The sequence below is a fragment of the Mytilus edulis genome, chromosome 10 (genome assembly GCF_963676685.1).
Source record: "Mytilus edulis chromosome 10, xbMytEdul2.2, whole genome shotgun sequence".
NCBI lineage: Eukaryota > Metazoa > Mollusca > Bivalvia > Mytilida > Mytilidae > Mytilus > Mytilus edulis.
Window position 1 is genome coordinate 1,652,465 of NC_092353.1, and position 22,061 is coordinate 1,674,525.

A 22,061-nucleotide genomic window follows, 5' to 3' on the forward strand; every position below is an offset into this window, starting at 1 on the left:
TAAACTAAGTGTAAAATAAAACAGCGATACAAATATTTAAATGTTTACTTTAAACAAAACACGAATAATAATGCGTGATTACCCAATACAATAAATTAAAACCTGGCAGTCCATGTAATTTAAACTTTCTTATGTACATGTTGAACTTTGTATTTTCATGTTGAACACTTGTTTTATTTTGGAATATGCTGCGTTATTTTAAGGACCCTCAATCTCCAAACGTGCAAGTTGCGGACGGCCTAGCACAAACGGTGGCGTTATGTCAGTTATGTGACAAAAATACAATCAAGTGGAAGTGTGTTGACTGCTCAGAATTACTTTGTAGTGATTGCAAGAAAATTCACGAACGCGGTAAAGCCACTCGGAACCATCAGATATCTGCCGTCAAAGATCTAAACGAGGAAATTCTTGAGAGTTCGGTTTTCAATTTGGAGTGCACTTTACACCATAATGCATGCTCCATGTACTGCGTCACGTGTAATCAATGTGCTTGCGCAAACTGTGTGACTGGCAATCATTCCGGACATACATTCCAAGATCTGAAAGCGCTGTTAGACAAGAAAAGGAAAGAATTAAAAACAGTTCTTAACGATGTGGAATCTAGGTTCATTCCGGAAACCCAACAGAGAATTGACTCTTTACCGGCGCATATTCGCGCGCACGAGAAAAACATAGAAGGTTTGAAATTACAAATGGAAAAGAGAGCAAGTGCATTGAAATTAGCTGTAGATAAATGTTTAAAACATCATTATACAGAACTGTATAGATATTCAGAGGACAGAATAAGCAAGTTCTCAGGACATAAAGTCAACTTATCACAACAAATGAAAGAACTGAAAGAAAACCAAATAAAATTGAGAAAACTTATTCAGCCTAACAGTACTTCTGACGTCGCAACACTGCTCATGTCCTCACTCAATATACTAGCACCGGAAGGTACAGAAATCGCTCATGTCGAGTTCTTAACAGGTAATCTGACCGAAAATGATATACAACAGGAATTCGGATCACTCGGATTTAGTAGACGGATTGAAAGACAACACACGTTTGATGTCGAACCTACTAATAATACTGCCCAAATTAATAACCGGGTACGGAATGCAGTTCAACAAAATGATGACATGGTGCAAAGTGACGTTCCACTAATTGACAATGTAGTCAGATCGTCTAGGTTAACTAGTGGCCTAGAACTCAAAACGTTAAATACAAGTTTGTCGTCCGTTACATCAATTTGTTTAGCTCAAAACGATACATTATGGGTAGGCTGCGCAGGAAGCCGACGATTGGAACTTATCAATAACAGTGAACGCGCTCGAGATTTGCCACCCGTTATGACGAACGTTCTAGGATTCTCTTTGGCCGGAAACGGCGATCTTTTTATTACGGACTTTGATAACTGTAAATTGCGCAAACGTGAATACCCGTCAGGAAAGTTAACACTGGTTAAGGATTTTAAACCTCAAAATCCGGTTTCTGTTTACGTTAACCTGCAGGAAAATTCTAGTATGATCTCTGTCGGTCTTATTGATTCCGCCCGAAAATTGACAGACGATTACGAAAACATAAAAGGAACTGTTGTGATGATTACTTCGAACGGTGTAGTGACAAACACGTTTGGAAATGGTCAGCCAATACATTTTACTGTGCCAAACAGGATTACTGTCGGCGGATATTCCAACAGTTTACTTGTAATAGATTCCATCACACCAGAGAGTGGGCGGATAATATCACTTTCAAAGGATGGAAACATACAATTTACATACAACCCAATCCAGAATAACACACTGAACCTGTTCAACCCAACAGATCTTGTTTGTACATTAAATGGGCAGATCTTAATATGTGATGTTGGCAATGACCTTCTACATATTCTTGATCTTAACGGTTTACTCGACCACTACATTGATACAAAGTCTTGTGGAATAGAACGTCCGTGGAGTTTGGCTCTGTATGGTGACAGCACTCTTTTTATCGGAACGTTTACTTACAAAGGCGGGAAAAGGTCAAAGGATACACAGAAAGGGGTGGTTTATATAGTTCCAGACTTCAATAGTAATAGATAAAGTTTAAAAAGGGTTGGAATATATTATGCATTTCGATTCATTACCTTTCAAGAATACTAATTATGCTTTTACTTCGCAATATGTATATAAGTTTCGCAGATTGTTGATATATTCATATGGCCAGTTAATTACTTTTGATTGCAGATTTGTTTTAAATTTGAAATAACAAAACTCAATTAAAATCTTTTTAGTGTTATTCAAATTTTTTTTTATAACCATTTTATATCCAAGTTGATATAAGATTTATTTAGGAGACAGTTTTTTCCAAATATTGAAATTTCACAAATGTAGAAATTAAATTTTCGGTCAATTATTTGCATCCGAATCCAAATCCAGTACAAGGTAATTCCAGTGTAATAAACATCGATATACACCCGACGAGTTTGTTCCCTTGTAACATCTCCATCTGAACTCTCAATGCTGTTCCCTGTAAATAAAACGATAACATTGTTGACGAAGACGAAATAATTCCATGGCACACACTAACATTTTTTTTTTTAATTTCAATAAATAATTTTTCGTTCTAAATATATGCATGAAACAGTTTCGAATGAACGTTTAGCGAGCAACAATAATGAATATTCAGTCGATTTCGAAATTGTATACTTGAAGTGTTGATTTAAGACACATTGTCTATAAAGGCAACATAAGTATACCGATGTTAAAAGGTCATTAACCGATTGAGTGAAACAGTCTATAACTGTGGTCAGTATGGCAGGAAGTCGTATTCGGAGCAACAAATAAAAATCAAAAAATCAAAAAGGAAAGTCTTTTATCAGAAGGCAAAATCAAAAGCTGAAACACGTCAAACGAATGGAAAACAACTATCATATTTATGACTTGGTACAGATATTTCCCTAGGTAAAAAAAATGGTGGATTAAACCTGGTTTTATAGCTAGATTAACCTGTTTCTTGTATGACAGTCGTATAGAATTCCATTAAATTGACAAGAATGTGTAAGCAAAATAAACACATAATAAAAGTCAACATTGTGTTATAATCTTAATTACAAATAAAAACAAATACATATTACCAATGAGTGCCAATGAGACAACTATCCATCCTAGTCACAATTTGTAAAAGTGAACTATACATTAAAGGCCAAAGTGCGGCCTCAACACAGAGCATTGGCTCACACCGAACAGCAAGCCATAATTGGCCCCATGAATATTGTTAAAAGTGAAATAACAAAAATACAAAACTGAGAGGAAAATTCTTAATATAAAGTGCCTAAGCTAATCGAAAAATCAAAAGCCCAAACGCATCAAACAAATTCAATCAAAAAGGAAAACCAACATACAATCTATAAACAAAGCGAGAATCGAGAAACAATTAGAAACCACATGTATATCAACAAACGACTGAGTAGCAGCTACAAGCTTTTGACTACCGAACAATATTAAAATCGTCTTAATTATCATACTGGTACTGAGATGGACGCTTATGCCAAATTCGAGGTATAAGTCTAAAAATGATGAAAATTAACAATAGACAAAACAAAACGTGAAATCCTGTTTTTCATAAATTTAAAAAATAATACACGAAATTGAGCTGTCAGCCTATTTACACTGTATGGAACAATGTTTACTCGCAATTCGATTTTCAAAAACGCAAAAATATTACAACTTTTGGATATTGAGTTATTTTACTTTACGTTATAATATACTAACCGTCAGTCGACTCTTTACACCTTCTGCTGCCTTAGACAGATCAAAAGATACTATTGAATCTAGATGGTAATGAATCGTTAGTACTGTCGGCTCATTAAGCTTAAACCTTAGGATGCCGTATACTAGCGAGTCTAGGCGGAACGAATTGGGGTTTATATATACTAACCGTCAATCGGCTTTTTACACCTTCTGCTGCCTTAGACAAATCGAAAGATACTATTGAATCTAGATGGTAAGGAATCGGGTCATAAATACTGAGTCCACTACATCCTGACCCTCGAAGTACTTTAGGACAGGTGTTCTGGTTAAAAAATGTTTTGACGAAATCACACATTCCATCGTAAAGGCTGAAATAATAAAGATATTCTACAATTAGTTTTCGCAAATATATAATTAGTAAATATATTGATCGTACATTTTCTGTGTAGATGTAGGTATATAAATTGTACTATTATCTTATTAGATATACGCACTAGTTTGGCGACTAACAATCAGGGTCTCCATACAAGAAGTCAGAAAGCCAAACACAATACCTACGAAAAGGACAGCAAAAATGTTTATGAGCATTCCTAATGGAGACAACACAAGAAAAATGTCTCTAAGTAATTAATGAAAATAAGACGTTATAATTTAGGTGCGCCTAAGACGCTTTTCTGGAATTCACAAAGAACACTAAACCAATAACATTTGAAGGTCATGGATGTATAAATACATACAAATGACAGGAGCTATGACTTATGGAGGACCTACAAAGAATAGCTAGATTCATCTACGGTATTCTAACACATTATGGGTATATATATGATACCAGGTCTTTCCATTAGGACGATACCAACGCTGAATTTTAGTCAATTACTTCATTAAATGATCAATGGTTTTTTTTATAACATAGTTATTGTAAAAGTCATGACCAAGTTAACATAATTACCATGATCCTATTTTGTTTATACACGGAACAGTTGACCATGGCCCATTCAAGTTCTTCTCTATGGTAACATTGAGCTTAGGTGCGGCATGTAAGGCTGACTCTATGGATCCCTCAAAATGTACTGTCAAATTGCCTCTAGCGGAGTTAATATCTAGACTCGATACATGTATCAAACTTCCCCGTCCAGAACCTGTAATATGATAAAACGTATCATGATAAAGCCTGATTGATTGTGTGTTGCTAATCATCCGGTGTCAAATAAAGAATGTTTAAAACGAGAGCAAATGAACAATGAATACAATAGTTCATGTTATAAAACACGTTCGGGGTGAATTTCGGGGAAGATTATTGGAGTTGCCACTGGTAAATAAGGCACCAGTAGTATACCGCTGTTAGAAATTTATAAAATTGAGAGAGAAAAAAAAACCTGGTTACAGACTAAAACTGAGGGAAACAAATCAATGAGGTAAATGGTAAGTGAGGGTATATTGGATAAGGATAACTTTGCAGCGAAAGGAGAACATTGGTATCACTCTACACGAGACAATACATTAAAGATCCACATTTTGACCTTACGTGATAAAGTGGATTAACTACATGATACGATTCTCCAAGCTTACCAAACCAAATATTCATACCCCATTTCGACGTATTTTTTGTCGAGAGTTTTACTTGTTGATATCTATAGTTGATATGAATTAAACAGATATACTGTTAGGGCATGCGATCCAGTTTTGATCCCACAGTGAACTTCTGACAAAAATGTGCATACAAGGTATTTGTCACAGTGACAATTCAAATATGTGATAATATATATATATATATATATATATACAACTCGTCTAAACATCAACCCAACAATGTTAGATCTGTAAATTTGCTTTCGCAAATTTTTGGTTCTTCCCTCGCCGGGATTCGAACCCATGCTACTGTGATATCGTGACACCAAATCGCCTGCACTGCAGCCGTCCCGCTAGACCACACGACCACCTGGGCTCTCAAAAAAAAGAGCTTTCGCTGGCCGTGTGTTACCTTTCCTCGTCAGTTTTAATCTAGCGGCGTACTACAGTACATGATATATAAGGCATGAAGATGTTATTGTTACAGATCAGCTAAATTATCTATAGTAAAGGATCCTACAAATTAATGTAATATACAGTCACAGAAAATAATTTTATTGATAAGTACGTCTGAGTCAGTGACAACTCTACAACAGATGTATCCATCGGATCGCCATCAATGATGGTGATACATGGCTGTGTACATAATGTATATACAACTCGTCTAAACATCAACCCAACAATGTTAGATCTGTAAATTTGCTTTGGCAAATTTTTGGTTCTTCCCTCGCCGGGATTCGAACCCATGCTACTGTGATATCGTGACACCAAATCGCCTGCACTGCAGCCGTCCCGCTAGACCACACGACCACCTGGGCTCTCAAAAAAAAAGAGCTTTCGCTGGCCGTGTGTTACCTTTCCTCGTCAGTTTTAATCTAGCGGCGTACTACAGTTCATGATATATAAGGCATGAAGATGTTATTGTTACAGATCAGCTAAATTATCTATAGTAATATATATATATATACATTGTATATATTAATGTGCTACTTTGAGAGATAAAATAGGGTCGAAACATTGAGCATTTATTCAAAAATTGGTTTCTTTGATTATGATATTTTCAGCCTTTGGAAAGACAAACTTTTTGTTTTTTAAAAGATAAGCACATGTAGGTTTGTGTTGACACATTTTATATATCTTCTCTGCATAACTATGCTCGGAATTTGGGTAATAATTTTTTGGGTAAGATACATTTTTATTAAATATCATGATTTTAGATAGAAAAAAACAACATTTTTGCTGAATATATATTTGATTAGAAAAATAACCTATTAGTAAATTGTCCCTTGTACACAATCAAGCCAAATGAGGGGTCAATATACTCGTTTTCTGGAGGTCTAGAGGTCAACGTACATCCGATAATATAATACAATACAAATATGTCATTGTAGAGTATATTCACCTAAAGTAAGGCTCCAAATGTATATCTCTACAGATTTGTTGGTTCACCAATATGTCGAGACAAAGCATGACCACTATACTTAGTGGTATTTATAGGTACATGTACATTAGCATATAATTAGTATTGTACATCGGAATCAGTTGATAATACGGATAAAGATTATCTGAGAACGTTGAGATATTTTTTTCGTGAGAAAACAGTGAAAACAGTGAAAACAGTTCTAAACATTTAAATAAAATAATCGGTTAGGGAGCTACCATTTGATTTTTAGGGGGGGGGGGGCTAGGATGAAATTTGAAAAAATAGGCAGGACAGGAGTTTTGAGTGAAAAAAAAGGCAGGATGAGACAGTTTGCGCAAAAAAAAAGGCAGGATGACAATTTAGGTAAAAAAAGTCAGGATAAACTAATAAAAAAAAAGGCAGGACCGAATAGAGTGAAAAATAAAAAGGCAGGACAGAGATTACAACTGAAAAAAAAGGCAGGACACAATTTTTCATCCTAGCCCCCCCCCCCCCCCCCTAAAAATCAAATGGTAGCTCCCTTAGTAATTACTATGTATTACTGTCAGTCACATCGCAAAAAAGATTACATACCACAATCTGCCCATTGTAAGGACAGCTGGACAAAAGACAGCACACACAATACAACAAGTACGCAATATCCCATAGTCTCCCTTCGTTCCTTAAACACTTGATAAAATGTGATTCCCTTCGTCCTAAAACACTCTACAGAAAGAGATAGACAAGATAGTGAAGATGTTTGTTATCTGACTTCCTGGTGCACTCTACCTACATACAGCATGGTGAACATAGAATGTTCTCTTATCTACCCGTAAACACTTAAAAGTATATAAAATTCTTGGCGGTGGGGTTAAACACGATCAAAAAGGAAAAGCTGTTTCCCTACGTTCAAATCTAATAAATCCATAACGATGACACCAATCAGGCTTAAAAAAAGTCGCCTTTTTTTTTTTGCCTGTAGCACTCGCTATGAGAATCCAAACTTCAGTTAGAGTACATGATCAGAAATAAGACACAATCACTTTTAAATTTACTAAAAAGACTAATCTGGTCTCAGGCATTGAAGTTTCGGTGAAAACGGAAATGTTCATATTTCATGAAACAGCTACTCTTACTTAAGGTGGTAACTAACACTACAGGGAGATAACTCTGTAAAGTCAGCTAAACGTTTTAATTACGTTGTGCTGTAAAGGGAATATTAAGTTTCTTAGTGATCAAAATTGGTGCCTGTCATTGTGGGTTTCATTGGGGTCTAAGCGTGACGCGGGATTGTCGTTTTTATGTAATCGTGATACGTGAAAGTCAAATTATTGTGCCGGGAAAACGGGAAATGACACGGGAAATTACAAAAAAATGAGAATTGCTTAGGTACATAGTGTAAGCGGGATACGGGAATCTAACAAAGCAGTAAGCGGGATCCGGGATCAGAACTCCCCAAATGAGACCCCCGTCAAACTGCTATATACCCAGTGTAATTTTTCTGATATAATGGTTAAAATTGTTGAATTTTTTATATTTTTGTTAAAGGGTCAAAGTAAATAATTTGTCAAAATTTTATGAAAATTAAACGAGCCAAATATATTTTAGTCAGGTGTTGGGTACCACCTCAAAGGCAACAGGAGGGTATCGGTCAAATAATAATATTTCTTTCATGTATTTCTATTTCGAAAGGGGAATAACTTCTGTAAACTAAGTGGTCAGCACTCTTTTAATTAAAAAAGAGATGATCGGCACTGGTTTTAACTCGACGAAACGTTATAAATCGCATGATTTAAAATGAGGGACGCTCAAACAGAATATTTGAACGCCAATGCATGCATATGCTATACACGTTTTTAATAGTTAATACACATATAACGTATTGTCGATAAATAATATTTCATTTAGTGGTTGTTGATCGATAGTTTAATATCTTTCGAGTTTTTTGTTTAATAAACGATAAATACAGAGCACGTATGAAGATTTTGATTTTATAAAGATTTTTTCCTTTAGAAAAAAGATCACGTTCACTACTTTTTGAGTAAAACTTACCCATTCAGGTATATGAAAATGTTTTATTTTATTTATTTTTGAAATTTCATATAACTTTAATAACATTTAAACGCAATTCACATTTTAATGGTATAGGGGTGGTGGCGTCACATTTTTTGTAAGAATGAGTATCATTATAAAGAGTACATTGAGAAAATAATGATTCAGAAGGAAAGTTAAAATTTGGGTACACATTTATAATCTGAAGCACTGCAAAAGCAAATAACTGTTTAACAAAATACTACACAAAATGGCATATAGATAAAGTACATAAGCCAAAATTAAAGACAAGATCTCAAAAATTACCATAGCACTATAACACAATGGCGAGATGTATATAAGGCAGCAACCATTTGATTTTCTGGGGGGGGCTATGTTTTTTTTTTCTGGACAAATTTTTTTTTTCCCCTGCGGCGAAAAACAATCAATTTTTTTCGCGACAAGTTGAAAACAAATTTTTTCTTTCAATTTTAGCATTACATATAGTGGCAGCTGAGGGTGAAACAAACAATTTTTTTTTCTCAGAATCAAAAACAAATTATTTTTTTCTCCAAAAACTGGAAACAAACTTTTTTTTCCAAAAAAAACCATAGCCCCCCCCCCCCCCCCCCCCCCCCCCCAGAAAATCAAATGGTTGCTGCCTAAGTACGTACGATCCACGTCATGATCATATAATCAAAAATGGATTAACAGTTAAGGTTAAAAAAAGAGAACTTTCACGTAATAAAGATGATGATAAACAAAAGCATTCCAGTTCCTTGAATCTATACTTTAAGACCATCGTGTATTATTTGTGAAGTTGATACGGAATTTTTAACAAGGTCTTCAAATTTAACCAATCTAATAAAAATATAGAACTTTGATTTTATTATTCTTGTTATTGAGTATAACGAAATCAGAGTTCCATATTTCAAATAGATTACCAATTAACATTTTAGAAACAGGACAAAACGTTCTTTGGGTAAACTTCATTTTCAGACACTAGTGAGGTTTTATAAAGTATATGAGTAGCAGCTGCAAGCTCTTTAATACCGAACGAGTTGGGAAAAGTATATCTCATCTGCAGGTGAAGTTGGTATATTGTTACTAAGGTAAGGGAAATTGATAATTCAAAATTAAAATCGTCTCGCTTGTTATACAACTTGGTAATTAGATGACCGTTTTTCTCAAATTCGAGGTTTAAATCAGTAAAGTTAGGCAAATGAAGCCGTGTCTGTTGTTCTTAGTTCTGGAGTATATATTAATGAAACTCAATCAGAAAAGTTTAGATTGTTAAAGGAAAGAATAACATCAATATATCTGAATGTGAAATTAACTGATCGGGTTTCATTGATTTGGTTTTTTGTTGACAAGTGTCTGAAGAAACTCCGACTCATATAAAAATAGGAAGAGATCGGACAAGGGAGGTGAGCAAATGGTTCCAATAGAAATGCAGACAACTATCTGAAAAAGTCTACCTCAACAATAAAAACAAATATGCTGCCAATGAGAAACTCCAGTAAATTGATCACTAGTTTCTCTGTGAAGCATGGATTACTTTTTAAGGATTTTTTTGTCCTCAATGCTATTCAACTTTATCTTTTTTGGATTCGAGCGTCACTGATGAGTTTATTGTAGACGAAACGCGTGTCTGGCGTTAATACAAAATTTAATCCTGGTATCTATGATGAGTTTATTTACCTTGTTGTCACTATTAACACAATATGCCGTATGGTATCCCAAAACGATAAATGTATAGCGTATACTGCCATTTTCATAAATTCAAAATTAAAATCGTCTCGATTGTTATAGAACCTGGTATTTAGATGACCGTTTTTCCTCAAATTCGAGGTTTAAAGTTTAGATTGTTAAGGGAAAGAATAAAATCAATATATCTGAATGTGAAATTAACTGATCGGGTTTCTTTGATTTTTGTTGTTGACAAGTTTCCGAAGAAACTCCGACTCATTTAAAAATAGGAAGAGATCGGACAAGGGAGGTGAGCAGTTGGTTTCAACAGAAATGCCGACAACTATCTGAAAAAGTCTACCTCAACATTAAAAACAAATATGCTGCCAATGAGAAACTCCAGTAAATTGATCACTAGTTTCTCTGTGAAGCATGGATTACTTTTTAAGGATTTTTTGTCCTCAATGCTATTCAACTTCGTTCTTTATATGCCATTTTATCTTTTTTGGATTCGAGCATCACTGATGAGTTTTTTGTAGACGAAACGCGTGTCTGGCGTTAATACAAAATTTAATCCTGGTATCTATGATGAGTTTATTTACCTTTTTGTCACTATTAACACAATATGCCGTATGGTATCCCAAAACGATAAATGTATAGCGTATACTGCCATTTTCATAAATTCAAAATTAAAATCGTCTCGCTTGTTATAGAACCTGGTATTTAGATGACCGTTTTTCTCAAATTCCAGGTTTAAAGTTTAGATTGTTAAGGTTAAGAATAACATCACTATATATGAATGTGAAATTAACTGATCGGGTTTCATTGATTTGGTTTTTTGTTGACAAGTGTCTGAAGAAACTCCGACTGATTTAAAAATAGGAAGAGATCGGACAAGGGAGGTGAGCAGTTGGTTTCAACAGAAATGCCGACAACTATCTGAAAAAGTCTACCTCAACATTAAAAATAAATATGCTGCCAATGAGAAACTCCAGTAAATTGATCACTAGTTTCTCTGTGAAGCATGGATTACTTTTTAAGGATTTTTTGTCCTCAATGCTATTCAACTTCGTTCTTTATATGGCCATTTTATCTTTTTTGGATTCGAGCATCACTGATGAGTTTTTTGTAGACGAAACGCGCGTCTGGCGTTATACAAAATGTAATCCTGGTATCTATGATGAGTTTATTTACCTTTTTGTCACTATTAACACAATATGCCGTATGGTATCCCAAAACAATAAATGTATAGCGTATACTGCCATTTTCATAATTTCAAATAGCTAGAAGAAAAATAATTGAAAAAGTACAATTTTTTATATATACTTTTTTCTATGTTCTGTATTGGTATATAACTGATTGTAAAGATTAATGTTTGTTTTTTGTTTGCATTTTTTGTGTGATGATGACAATCCAGATTTTGAATTTTACTTCAATAAAATCTTTGACTTTAATTTCAAGTGAATGATGTGTAATAATTGAGTGTGAACAGAAGTAGCAATGCTATACAATTGTTTTAGATAAATAAAGCAACAGTAGTATACCGCTGTTCAAAACTCGTAAATCGACGGAAAAAAACTAAATCGGGGTAACAAACTAAAACTGAGGAAAACGCATTAAATATAAGAGAAGAACAACGACACAACATTAAAATGTAACACACACAGACACGACATAAGCATTAGACAAAATCCGATGAGAATAACAAATATAACATCAAAACCAAATACATGAATTTGGGATAGAAAAGTACTGTGACACGTCTTATAGTAATGTGAATTCACATTCAAATATAAGAGAAAACAAACGACACAACAGAAACACAACGCTAAAATGTAACCCACACAGAAACGAACTATAATATAACAATGGCCATATTCCTGACTTGGTACAGGACATTTTTTAAAAAGAAAAAGAAAAAAAGAAAGAAAATTGAGGAGTAAATTGAGTTGTTGACGAATGAATGGAAGCGTTTTTATAAGCGTCACAATACTTAAAAAATATCATAAGTAACGCAAACATTTTCGAAATAAAGCAAACCTCTAACGAACAACACAAATATTTGTTTGATCTTATTTCTTATTTGAGTTTCAAGGGAAGCAGTTGTTAAAATGGAGAAGGCTGCACATATCAAAATTTATCACCCTTTCTACTCATTGTATAATAAAATGCTTGCAAATTATTTCGCAGTTATCTTATATAGCGCACATGTTTGCGTTATTTCGCAAATGTTTTCGTTATAACAATAAGGCTTGCATTATTTAAAAAAAAAGCGTTATAACGCAAACCTAGGAAGAAATTTGAATAAAAAATATGTAAGGCGCTAATACACTTCCGTATGATCCATAACATTTACAGATTATTCTCATTCAAATTATTTTTCTCCTTTTAATGTTCATAATGCAATTCACTTTCTGAACGCCTAGTTTTAAGTATACTTAATCGAAATAAACCCTAAATAGACTGCATATAAATTTATTAATGATGATATAGTAGTGTTTAATTTACGTGTCTAGGGTAGAAGCACCAGAACAAGTTTAGCTCAATGTGAACACTGCTTTATATTAAAAGTAAATACATGTGTGCACTTCTCTTGATATAACAACCCATGTGATTTAAGAATTGGTATGGTATATGACTGTCCATGGTTATCAATTGACATAAACATAAACATAATTACAACTATAGCTCACGGTACGGCCATTAGAATGTAAACGTTCATCTTCCGACTGTTTTGAACAATGACGAAAACCCATACTGTATTACAAGCGACAAAAGATCCCCGTTTGACAAATGTGAAACAGTCCATAAGAGATATATATATCAAAACAATGAACAAATTAAACAGAAATGCCTGATATAAAGCAACGACAACCCCCAACCATAGGGCAACCGGCTTTTGTCTAGGACTGTCCCATAAAGACTTCTTTACCTCTAGTTGTCAGTAGAAAAAAGTAAAATAACAAAACAACCGAACTCCATGGAAAATTCAAAACGGAAAATCCCTTGTCGAATGACAAAATCATGAGCCCAAACACATCAAACGAAGGGAAAACAACTGTCATATTCCTGATTTTGAAAAGGTGTATCATGCGTGAGATCATGATGGATTAAACCTGGTTTTATAGCTAGCTAAACCTCTCACTTGTAAGATTTTATTTATGAACAGACAGAAATAACTAATGCGTTTACTTTTATTAATTTGTACACTGACATTTTCCATTCGTACATTTAGCTTCACCAGGCGGGCATCCGGATTTATTGCCTGTCGGGCAGTCTGCTGTTGTAGTACATGTATCTAGAAAAAAAAATCGTAATTATAAGTATGGTAGTCGTTCGCCTTATTGAAATGTAACATAGCAGATCACAAAATGTCTAGATTTTTAAGCAAATCCAAAAATTTCGATTCAGGAATGCAATGTAACACATCATTTTCATTATAACTCTGAGAATAGCACTTTGCGGCAAAATAGACGAATTTAGCTTTTCATTTGTAAACTTTCCATTTTTATGTAGGAACACTTCAGTAGCGTCTGCATACGGAGTATATATTTCCTATTATGATTTCCCTGATAGGAAGTTGCTGCTCACAAGTAAATTATTAAACCAAGAGTTCCAAATGGTGAATTTAAAATTCTGAAAATTAAAATGTTATAAAATCAATTAAAATCAGCAATTTTTATCTTTTTGGAAAGGGATGATGTTTGAAATTAAGATTTACTACACATGAGGAAGGAATCACGTGGATTGAGGAGGGAGTTTCTGTCTTTTGATGTTACCGTATTTTTATATTGCAACAACTCTTAATGCAATTAAAGTGGTTCTGCGAGTTTAATAACCACACACTAGTACTGATTACATGCTGCCTCTTGTAATTTTAAGCAACGTCCATTTGGAATTGTGCATTCAAATTTTAACATTGAACCATTACAGTACCATATTCAAACACTTTACCCCTTATACTGCAGTATTTTTCTACTATGAACTTTTGTTTCGGTAAACCTAATAATGTCTAAAAAAAAAACAAACACGTAAGAAGTGACAAAACGCTAAGCAAGCAAGAAGTGGTCGATAGTTTTACAATAGTCGATTCAACCGAATCCAACTGCAGTCAAGGAAGAAAATACTTATTACATTATAAACACTTACGATCGGGGCATTGACACATGCCACTTACACACTGTTCATGGTAATCGTTTGCACACGAATATATACACTCTGCATTACTGGTGCAGTCCCGGGCATTACAGATACCTAGATAACAATACAAATAAAATGTAACCAATTTAATAGACGTATACATAGATAAAGTACAAATATCGTAAACGGAAAGTCTGTAATCAAATGGAAAAAATGAAAAGCTCAAACAAAGAAACCAACTAACAAAATTAATGAATAACAACTGTCATATGCCTGACTGTGTACATGCTTTTTCATATGTAGAATATGGTGGATTGAACCTGGTTTTATAGCTAGTTAAACCTCTCACTTGCATGACGTCGTATAAAATTTCATCGATACATGTGATCAAGACAAACAGACATAATAGGAAAAAATGTCAAAATAGGGGTACAATAGTCAACATTGCGTTATAATCTTTTAATCACTTTAAAAACAAACAAATGTGTAACAGAGAAACACAAAAAGGCATAAATTAAAGACAAAGCACTTAAGGGCATAGATATAGTTTTTATCCCATAATGAAAATTTGATGAAAATTTGCAATTAGGCTAGTTTTAACTGCTGAAATCGAATATGTAATAAAAAATGTACCTTCATGTAATACTTTTTTTAGTAAAATAAAGTCGAAATTTCGGATATATGAAACTTAGTTCCTTATGATATGATCTTTCTAATTTTAATGCCAAATAAGAGATGTTATCCTATAATCAGAGCGGATGGGGCATCAGTGTACTTGGGACACATTCTTGATTAAAATAAATATACAGCAAAATATGACGTTTTTTTTCTACATTCATAAATATTTTATTGATATGAGTTTTTGTAAAAATAAAATGCACAAATTTATAGGACATTTATATAAAACAAAATTAACAAATAATTCAAACAATAAAAAACAGCTTGTGTTTATTTTTTAAAACAACACATTTATGTGTTTCTGTCGAAAGGAAAAATACGCCCACAAATACGAATTTTGAGCAAAAAATTTCGACCTCAATTTTCTCAAAAAGTAGTACATGAAGGTACATCTTTTGTTACATATTTGATTAAATCAGCTAAAAATAGTCTTTAAGCAAATGTTCATCATAATTTCATTATGTGATCAAAACTGTATCGTATGCCCTTAAGCAAACATAAAAGACAAGAAAACAAATATTTACCATAAGACAATAACACAATGACAGGACGTATAATTACCGAGCCACGTCAAATGGATATTACCAAAAATAGACTAAACAGTAAAAGAAATATAATTAAAAAAAAGAAGACTATAAAACGCTATTATAAGATGATAAACAACGTCAGTACCCCAGCATTTATTCTTCAAGACCATCGTTTATTTTTTGTGAAGTTAGTGAAATAAGTTGAATAAATAGTTTCATATTTTATAAATTTGGTAGGTTTAACTTACCAAAATACGCGATTAAGCAAAATAAACTAATTAAAACTCCCTTCATTTCTATAATCCTACAGCTAACCTAACTGTCAAATAAATCGGTTGAATTATGAAGATAAGGATAGTTTCTATATCTGTCACACTATCAGTGGAACCGGGTCATATGTTATTGAATCGTTTCCCTCAGTTTTAGTGTGTAACCCAGGTTTTTTTTTTTTTCTCTCAATCGATTTATGAGTTTCGGACAGCAGTATACTACTGTTGCCTTTATATTTGATAATAATATCAAAGGTACCAATTTTACTGTACCAGATGCGCATTCCGACAAATAGTTTTCTTAAACATATTTATTTATAGTGGATTGGGAAACAAGTTATTACAAATTATATTAATCCCTTTTCACTTTTCGGGTGCGAGTGCTGCCTTGTAGCGGCATTAGCCTGCTCTTTTTCGAAATCTACAAGGGTGCAAGATATTGCACTCTCTTAACACGGGTCAACCATTTATCGTCCCCATCCGACGGGCTATTATGGTTTCTCGAGACCATACTCGCAAATGGTGTCAAGGGAGAGCCGAAAATTCAGTCCCTGATATTCCAATTTTCTTCCGTGATGCCCGGGGCCACAATAATAAAACCTACATGTAATACAAGGTTTTTGGTGAGGTTTGTTTTTCTCAGTCATTATCTTTTTTATGTTGTGTACTGTTATGTGTACTGTTGTTTGTCTTGCAGTCTTTTTCTTAATTTTTTGACATGGCGTTGTGAGTTTTTTTTAACCTATGAGTTTGAATGTCCTTTTGATATCTTTCGCCTCGCTAAAACATACGCTGAGAAGATGATTAAACCTTGAGAGACCAAAAATTAATTCAAATCTGACAACAGAGAAAAAAGTAAAATCACAAAAATACTGAACTCAGAGGAAAATCAATTCGGAAAGTCCATAATCACATGGCAAAATCAAATAACAAAACGCATCAAAAACGAATGGACAAGAACTGTCATATTCCTGACTAAGCCATACAGAAAAACACATTTATTAACTGTTTTACAAAATTTGGAGGCTACATTTTGATTATTAATATTAATCAGTCGGTTTATATTTTGTAGAACCCAAATTATTATTTGAATACATGGTCGTGGACCAACCAAGAGATTAACCCTCGGAGATATTTTTTTTTATCAAAGAAACGATAAAAACAACTTTAATATTTATTTATTAAACATTAACAATCACAATATAACAAATTCTTCATTTTACGACAATATTGACAGCCCTAAATTAAAATTATATCATAATTACATTTGGCTAGAGACATATCTCTTTAACTGGTATTTATTACATCGTCAGAGGGAGAGGGGAATTATTTTCTGATTCAACCTTTTTAAGTATAGAAATGTACATATTCTGATATCTGTGGAAATATTGCATTCATGCAAAAACAAGCAAAAAAAAATCGGTGTACTATATTTGAAAAAATAAGCATTCAATATTCAATATATAAATGTATAGAATGAACAAAATGTATATACATGTAATGGTATTTTCATTGTGCAGTTATTGTAGATTTCAAACTTAGCCATATTTGTTTCTTGAAAATATTAAAAGAAAGTGTTCGAAACATTTCTAATTGAAATAAATTGTATACTTATTTTTCTGTTTATTAAGAATTATTTTTGAAATATAAATTTTTAAAGTCATTTTTACTCCTGCTTCTACAGAGATAATACATACATTCGAACATACACTGTAAAAATTGAGCACAGACTCGTATGATAAAATAAATAAATAATAATAAAATAAGATATAAGTATGCATATAATAACATTTTACTACAGTGTCGCATATTGGTCAACACCGTTAATACTATGAACAAGTCACTAATCAATACCAGAGACATATATTACAATAGGTCTCTGGCAATACCCATGCTTAGACATTCTAAGAAACCTCTTTAAACTATCAACACTAAAACGAATTATAATCTTACGACAAGCGGTATAAATTTTAAAATAATTTGAACTGCGCTTATATTTAAATCGTTCTCAACTGCATGCACATCTGTTACTTTAAGCTATTTACAAAGATATACAAATGAAAATTATCAGGAATAAACTGTCTCCTTAGACGAGAAAATCGTGGTGACGGCTAAAATTTCAAAAAGTAGTTAAAATTAAAATTTCTGGTTAAAGTGCTAAGCAGTTAGTTAATAATTTTCAAAGTAATTATTATATATTCATCTACTGCCAAAGAACATCGAATTAGAATAGATTAATCATCGGATCCCTTTATATAAGTATATCATATAAATAGAACTGAGAATGGAAACTGTGAATGTGTCGAAGAGATAACAACCCGACACACGAGCAGAAATCATGCTTGTATAACATTAGGAACATATATTTAAGAATTGAATGCTCTTTTTTTTAAATTTATTGGGGTGTAAAAGCGTTGACCGAAGTACATTTTGTATGAAGCGCGGAAGCGCTTCATACTAAAAATGTGCGCACGGTCAACGCTTTTACAACCCTATAAAGTTACACAAAAAAGCATTCAATACTTCGTGTCATAAATGAAAAGTTGCATTGTGTAATGCAATTGATTAAGGAATATCACGAGATTGCTAGTTAACCAATCAGAATAACGTATTATAATGAAACATACATCTAATGTAATTATATTAGATATACTTTACCCAGATCACACGTTTAATATGATATAATTATTATATGAATTTCGTTTTTCTTAACAAAGTCGAACAATCATTTACCTTAGCATGTTACTGTTTAAGAATTTGAACTGGACATAAATTATTGCATCAAATTTTGATTTCCTCTGAGCAGCTTTAAGCAGTTAAAAAAAATGTAGCATTTATGCAATTATTCAATATTTTAGTGTATTTTTTTCTTTAAATGAAATCTAAAGCGCCAACCGAGACAAAATGTCACATGGAGACTAATAAATATTAGAAGTTTTTTCTGTTGTTGTTGCAATATTTGTGTATTAGTGGTGCTTAACAACCTGACTGGAAAATAGACATTTTAAATGTCAATAAACATGCATGCAAAATACAGAACTTTCGAAATACATAATTCAAAGTATGGATAACAGATGATTCTCCCCAACTAACATATACTACAATTTAATTCTTCTTACATTATAGACAAAAAAGACAGTAGCGTATTTTACAAAGAGACCGATAAGTTTCATTAATCACATATACAATATTATTTTTGTTCATTCTTCTGAATGACAAAAAAATGTATCATAATTGTGAATGATAGTCTTTCTATAATTAAATGAAAAATCAATATGATTTTATTTTCTTAATCAAATTATCTTTTCAATTTGCATTTTTATTTTTTTGTATTTTGAAAGTCTTTTTAAAGAATGCTAGAAACAACCTACAATTCTATTCTGAAAGATAATACACATGTATTCTCCCGATAATACACATGTATTCTCCCGATAATTCATTTCTGGTTTTTTGAGAAAAGTCTTTCCTGTTGAAAATTAATATCTGATACCAACTGAAATACTGGATAAAATTTCAGTTCTGAACCATCTGAATGCATTTACAATAATTTGCTAATATGTTTTAAAATAAGACAAATGTTACCCCATAATTTGTTTTCTCCTATGTATTTAGATACAAAATTAAATGACGGGGTGTTTAACGTTTTGTTTTTGATGGCATGCGTTGAATTAATTCATTTACATACATTTTAAAAAATCAAAAAAGTTAATAAATTGTATACACCGTTGGTTTTCCCGTTTGAATGGTTTTACACTAGTAATTTTGGGGCCCTTTATAGCTTGTTGTTCGGTGTGAGCCAAGGCTCCGTGTTGAAGGCCGTACATTGACCTATAATGGTTTACTTTTTTAAAATTGTTATTTGGATGGAGAGTTGTCTCATTGGCACTCACACCACATCTTCCTATATCTATATATTCTATTCTTGTTTCTGATGGATAATTGTCTCATTGGCAGTCATACACATCTTTATATCTATATCTAACAAATCACAATAGGTCAAAGCATGAAAAGATGCACCGTCAACGGGCATAGGACATTTGCGCAAAAATTAAAATAAAATGCACATACTACGGACATTTGAGCGCCGACATCATTGAACATTTAAACGCCAGCATATTAACCATTCCTGTATTTTCAAATAGTACGTTTGAGCGAAATTTTATGTGTTACTTTTATATGAAAATAAAAAGGTATGGTAAGATTGCCAATAAGATAATCCTCCACTAGAGACCAAATGAAATAAATATTAGTACTATATTAACTAACTTCCATTATAATGAGAAATTTTATCAATTTATACTTTCCTTGACACCATTGTCAAATACAATCTGCGACTTAAATAAAAAATGATGTATTATGTTTATGTCAGAAGCCTATGATATAAGTTTCAAGCCCGAACTGACTTGTATATAATGCCATTGCAGATTTGCAAGTTTAATATGAGAGTGCAGTTAAAAGATATGATAAACTTGATGCGTTATAAACTCTACATAGTAAAAAGTATTTCCTGCTCGAAATCCTATTTCCACAACTCTGGGGTGAGTAGTGATCATAGAAATAGATCGGCGAACGGACAGGTAAAAAACGTAGACTCCTTCATCATTCTTAATTTTTATCGTTCAAATGTCCTATGCTTTTTTTTTATGCTTAAATATCATAAAATTTCGGCGCTCAGACGTCCTTTTTATCGCTCAATTGTCCTACCATTTCGCTCAAATGTCTATTGTCGCCGTCAGCGTCGTTTTAAAATTCCAATTATATAAACCATGAAATAATGTGATTTGAAATTGACTGGCTATACATCCAAGTAATTGTTCTCTTGAATACAATAATTTTTTTTACACATTCGGGAGTGACGTTATTTCGTTCATTCCTAGTGTTCCATACTCAGGCCAGACGGCACATTGTTGTGGATTATTTCCAGTAACGTGGTGCTGAAATTATAAAAATTAGCGTCAACTAATAGCTAAAATACAAATTATTTATTTATTTATTTATCTAAATTAATTAATTTATTATTTTTATCTTTGAATCTATTTCTTATATTTCAAATATTTATTTATTCTTTGGCAAAGTTCCAGAAAAAGAAACAATTGGCCGTTGGATTTTTGTCCCCAAAAATATTACTCCTACTTGAACGTCTCGAACTTAATGTTAAATCAAATGTCAAATAAGACTTAATAAGAAATAATTGTAAAAAATTATCTGATGAACCAGTTTGATTAATACAGCTTATTTTATTACTTTTGTTGAAATATTCCACAAGGTGTTCAGTTGTAGTTTCCTCTTTATTTTTGATTATAAGAATTTAAAACTGTATCTTATAAAAGTATTACCTCATTAGATGACTCTTCGTCCGGCCAGTTATATCCGACATTGCCCATTTTAGCGCCATTGTCAAGTTGCCTGTTTGACTGGAATTCCGTCAACGTCCGGTGGTTGTAATGTCCCGCCATTTTACTATCGTGGTCGTCGATCATATTCTGAAGATTCGATATATAATCGATAGCAAACTGTAATGTTTTAACTTTCGACAGCCTTTTCTGCTTATTTTCGAACGGAACATGTTTCCTCAACTTTTGGAAAGCACTGTTAACAGCCTGCACGCGCTTTCGCTCTCGTGCGTTTCGTCGTGCCACCAAATGTGGCGGTTTCTCGCTATGTGGTATATGTCGATAAGTTGATTTCTTCGAAGTTGGAGATTTTATCGTCATTTTTTCGGAAGTATTTATGAAGTTACCATAATCACAGGTTCCTGCTTTTATAATTAAATGTGAACTTGAACTACACTGCATTCGTGATAATCGAAAATAAAATTGAAATAACAACTTAAAACTGTCTTCAAATGTCAAAATTTGCGTGTGAGATGTTCTAGGCAGATGCTTAGACGAAGAAAATATTGTTCTAGCGGATATAGGATCATTTAATATTTATGGTATTCGATGCTCCTTATAATTGTTTTCGATAAATGTAAAAGTGACAAAGTTAGCAACCGAAAGGCGAAAATATAATTAACACTTGACTACCACCTTGGCTAAATGTC

The 22,061-nt window shown here is 32.9% G+C and overlaps 3 protein-coding genes and 1 long non-coding RNA gene across 4 annotated transcripts; 1 reads left to right on the forward strand and 3 right to left on the reverse strand.

The window, feature by feature from the left end:
* The first annotated feature begins 95 nt into the window (after positions 1 to 95).
* On the forward strand, positions 96 to 2,265 carry LOC139493120 (uncharacterized). The gene has a single exon (XM_071281283.1). The coding sequence runs from the start codon at positions 186 to 188 to the stop codon at positions 2,061 to 2,063; it is 1,878 nt and encodes a 625-aa protein (XP_071137384.1). The 5' UTR covers positions 96 to 185; the 3' UTR covers positions 2,064 to 2,265.
* Positions 2,236 to 7,463, reverse strand: LOC139493125 (ganglioside GM2 activator-like). The gene is made up of 4 exons (XM_071281290.1): positions 7,279 to 7,463; positions 4,663 to 4,852; positions 3,901 to 4,081; positions 2,236 to 2,490 (listed from the first exon to the last, which is right to left on the reverse strand). Exons 1-4 carry the CDS (start codon positions 7,349 to 7,351, stop codon positions 2,374 to 2,376), a joined length of 561 nt encoding a protein of 186 aa, XP_071137391.1. The 5' UTR covers positions 7,352 to 7,463; the 3' UTR covers positions 2,236 to 2,373.
* Positions 7,464 to 13,584: 6,121 nt separating this feature from the next.
* LOC139493127 (uncharacterized) lies at positions 13,585 to 16,108 on the reverse strand. The gene is made up of 3 exons (XR_011656918.1): positions 15,998 to 16,108; positions 14,554 to 14,658; positions 13,585 to 13,702 (listed from the first exon to the last, which is right to left on the reverse strand). It is a non-coding gene; the product is annotated as an uncharacterized lncRNA (long non-coding RNA).
* A 4,748-nt stretch (positions 16,109 to 20,856) lies between these two features.
* LOC139492144 (achaete-scute homolog 1a-like) lies at positions 20,857 to 21,732 on the reverse strand. The gene is made up of 2 exons (XM_071280285.1): positions 21,355 to 21,732; positions 20,857 to 20,952 (listed from the first exon to the last, which is right to left on the reverse strand). The coding sequence occupies exons 1-2, from the start codon at positions 21,730 to 21,732 to the stop codon at positions 20,857 to 20,859; spliced, it is 474 nt and encodes a 157-aa protein (XP_071136386.1).
* Between the last annotated feature and the right edge of the window lie 329 nt (positions 21,733 to 22,061).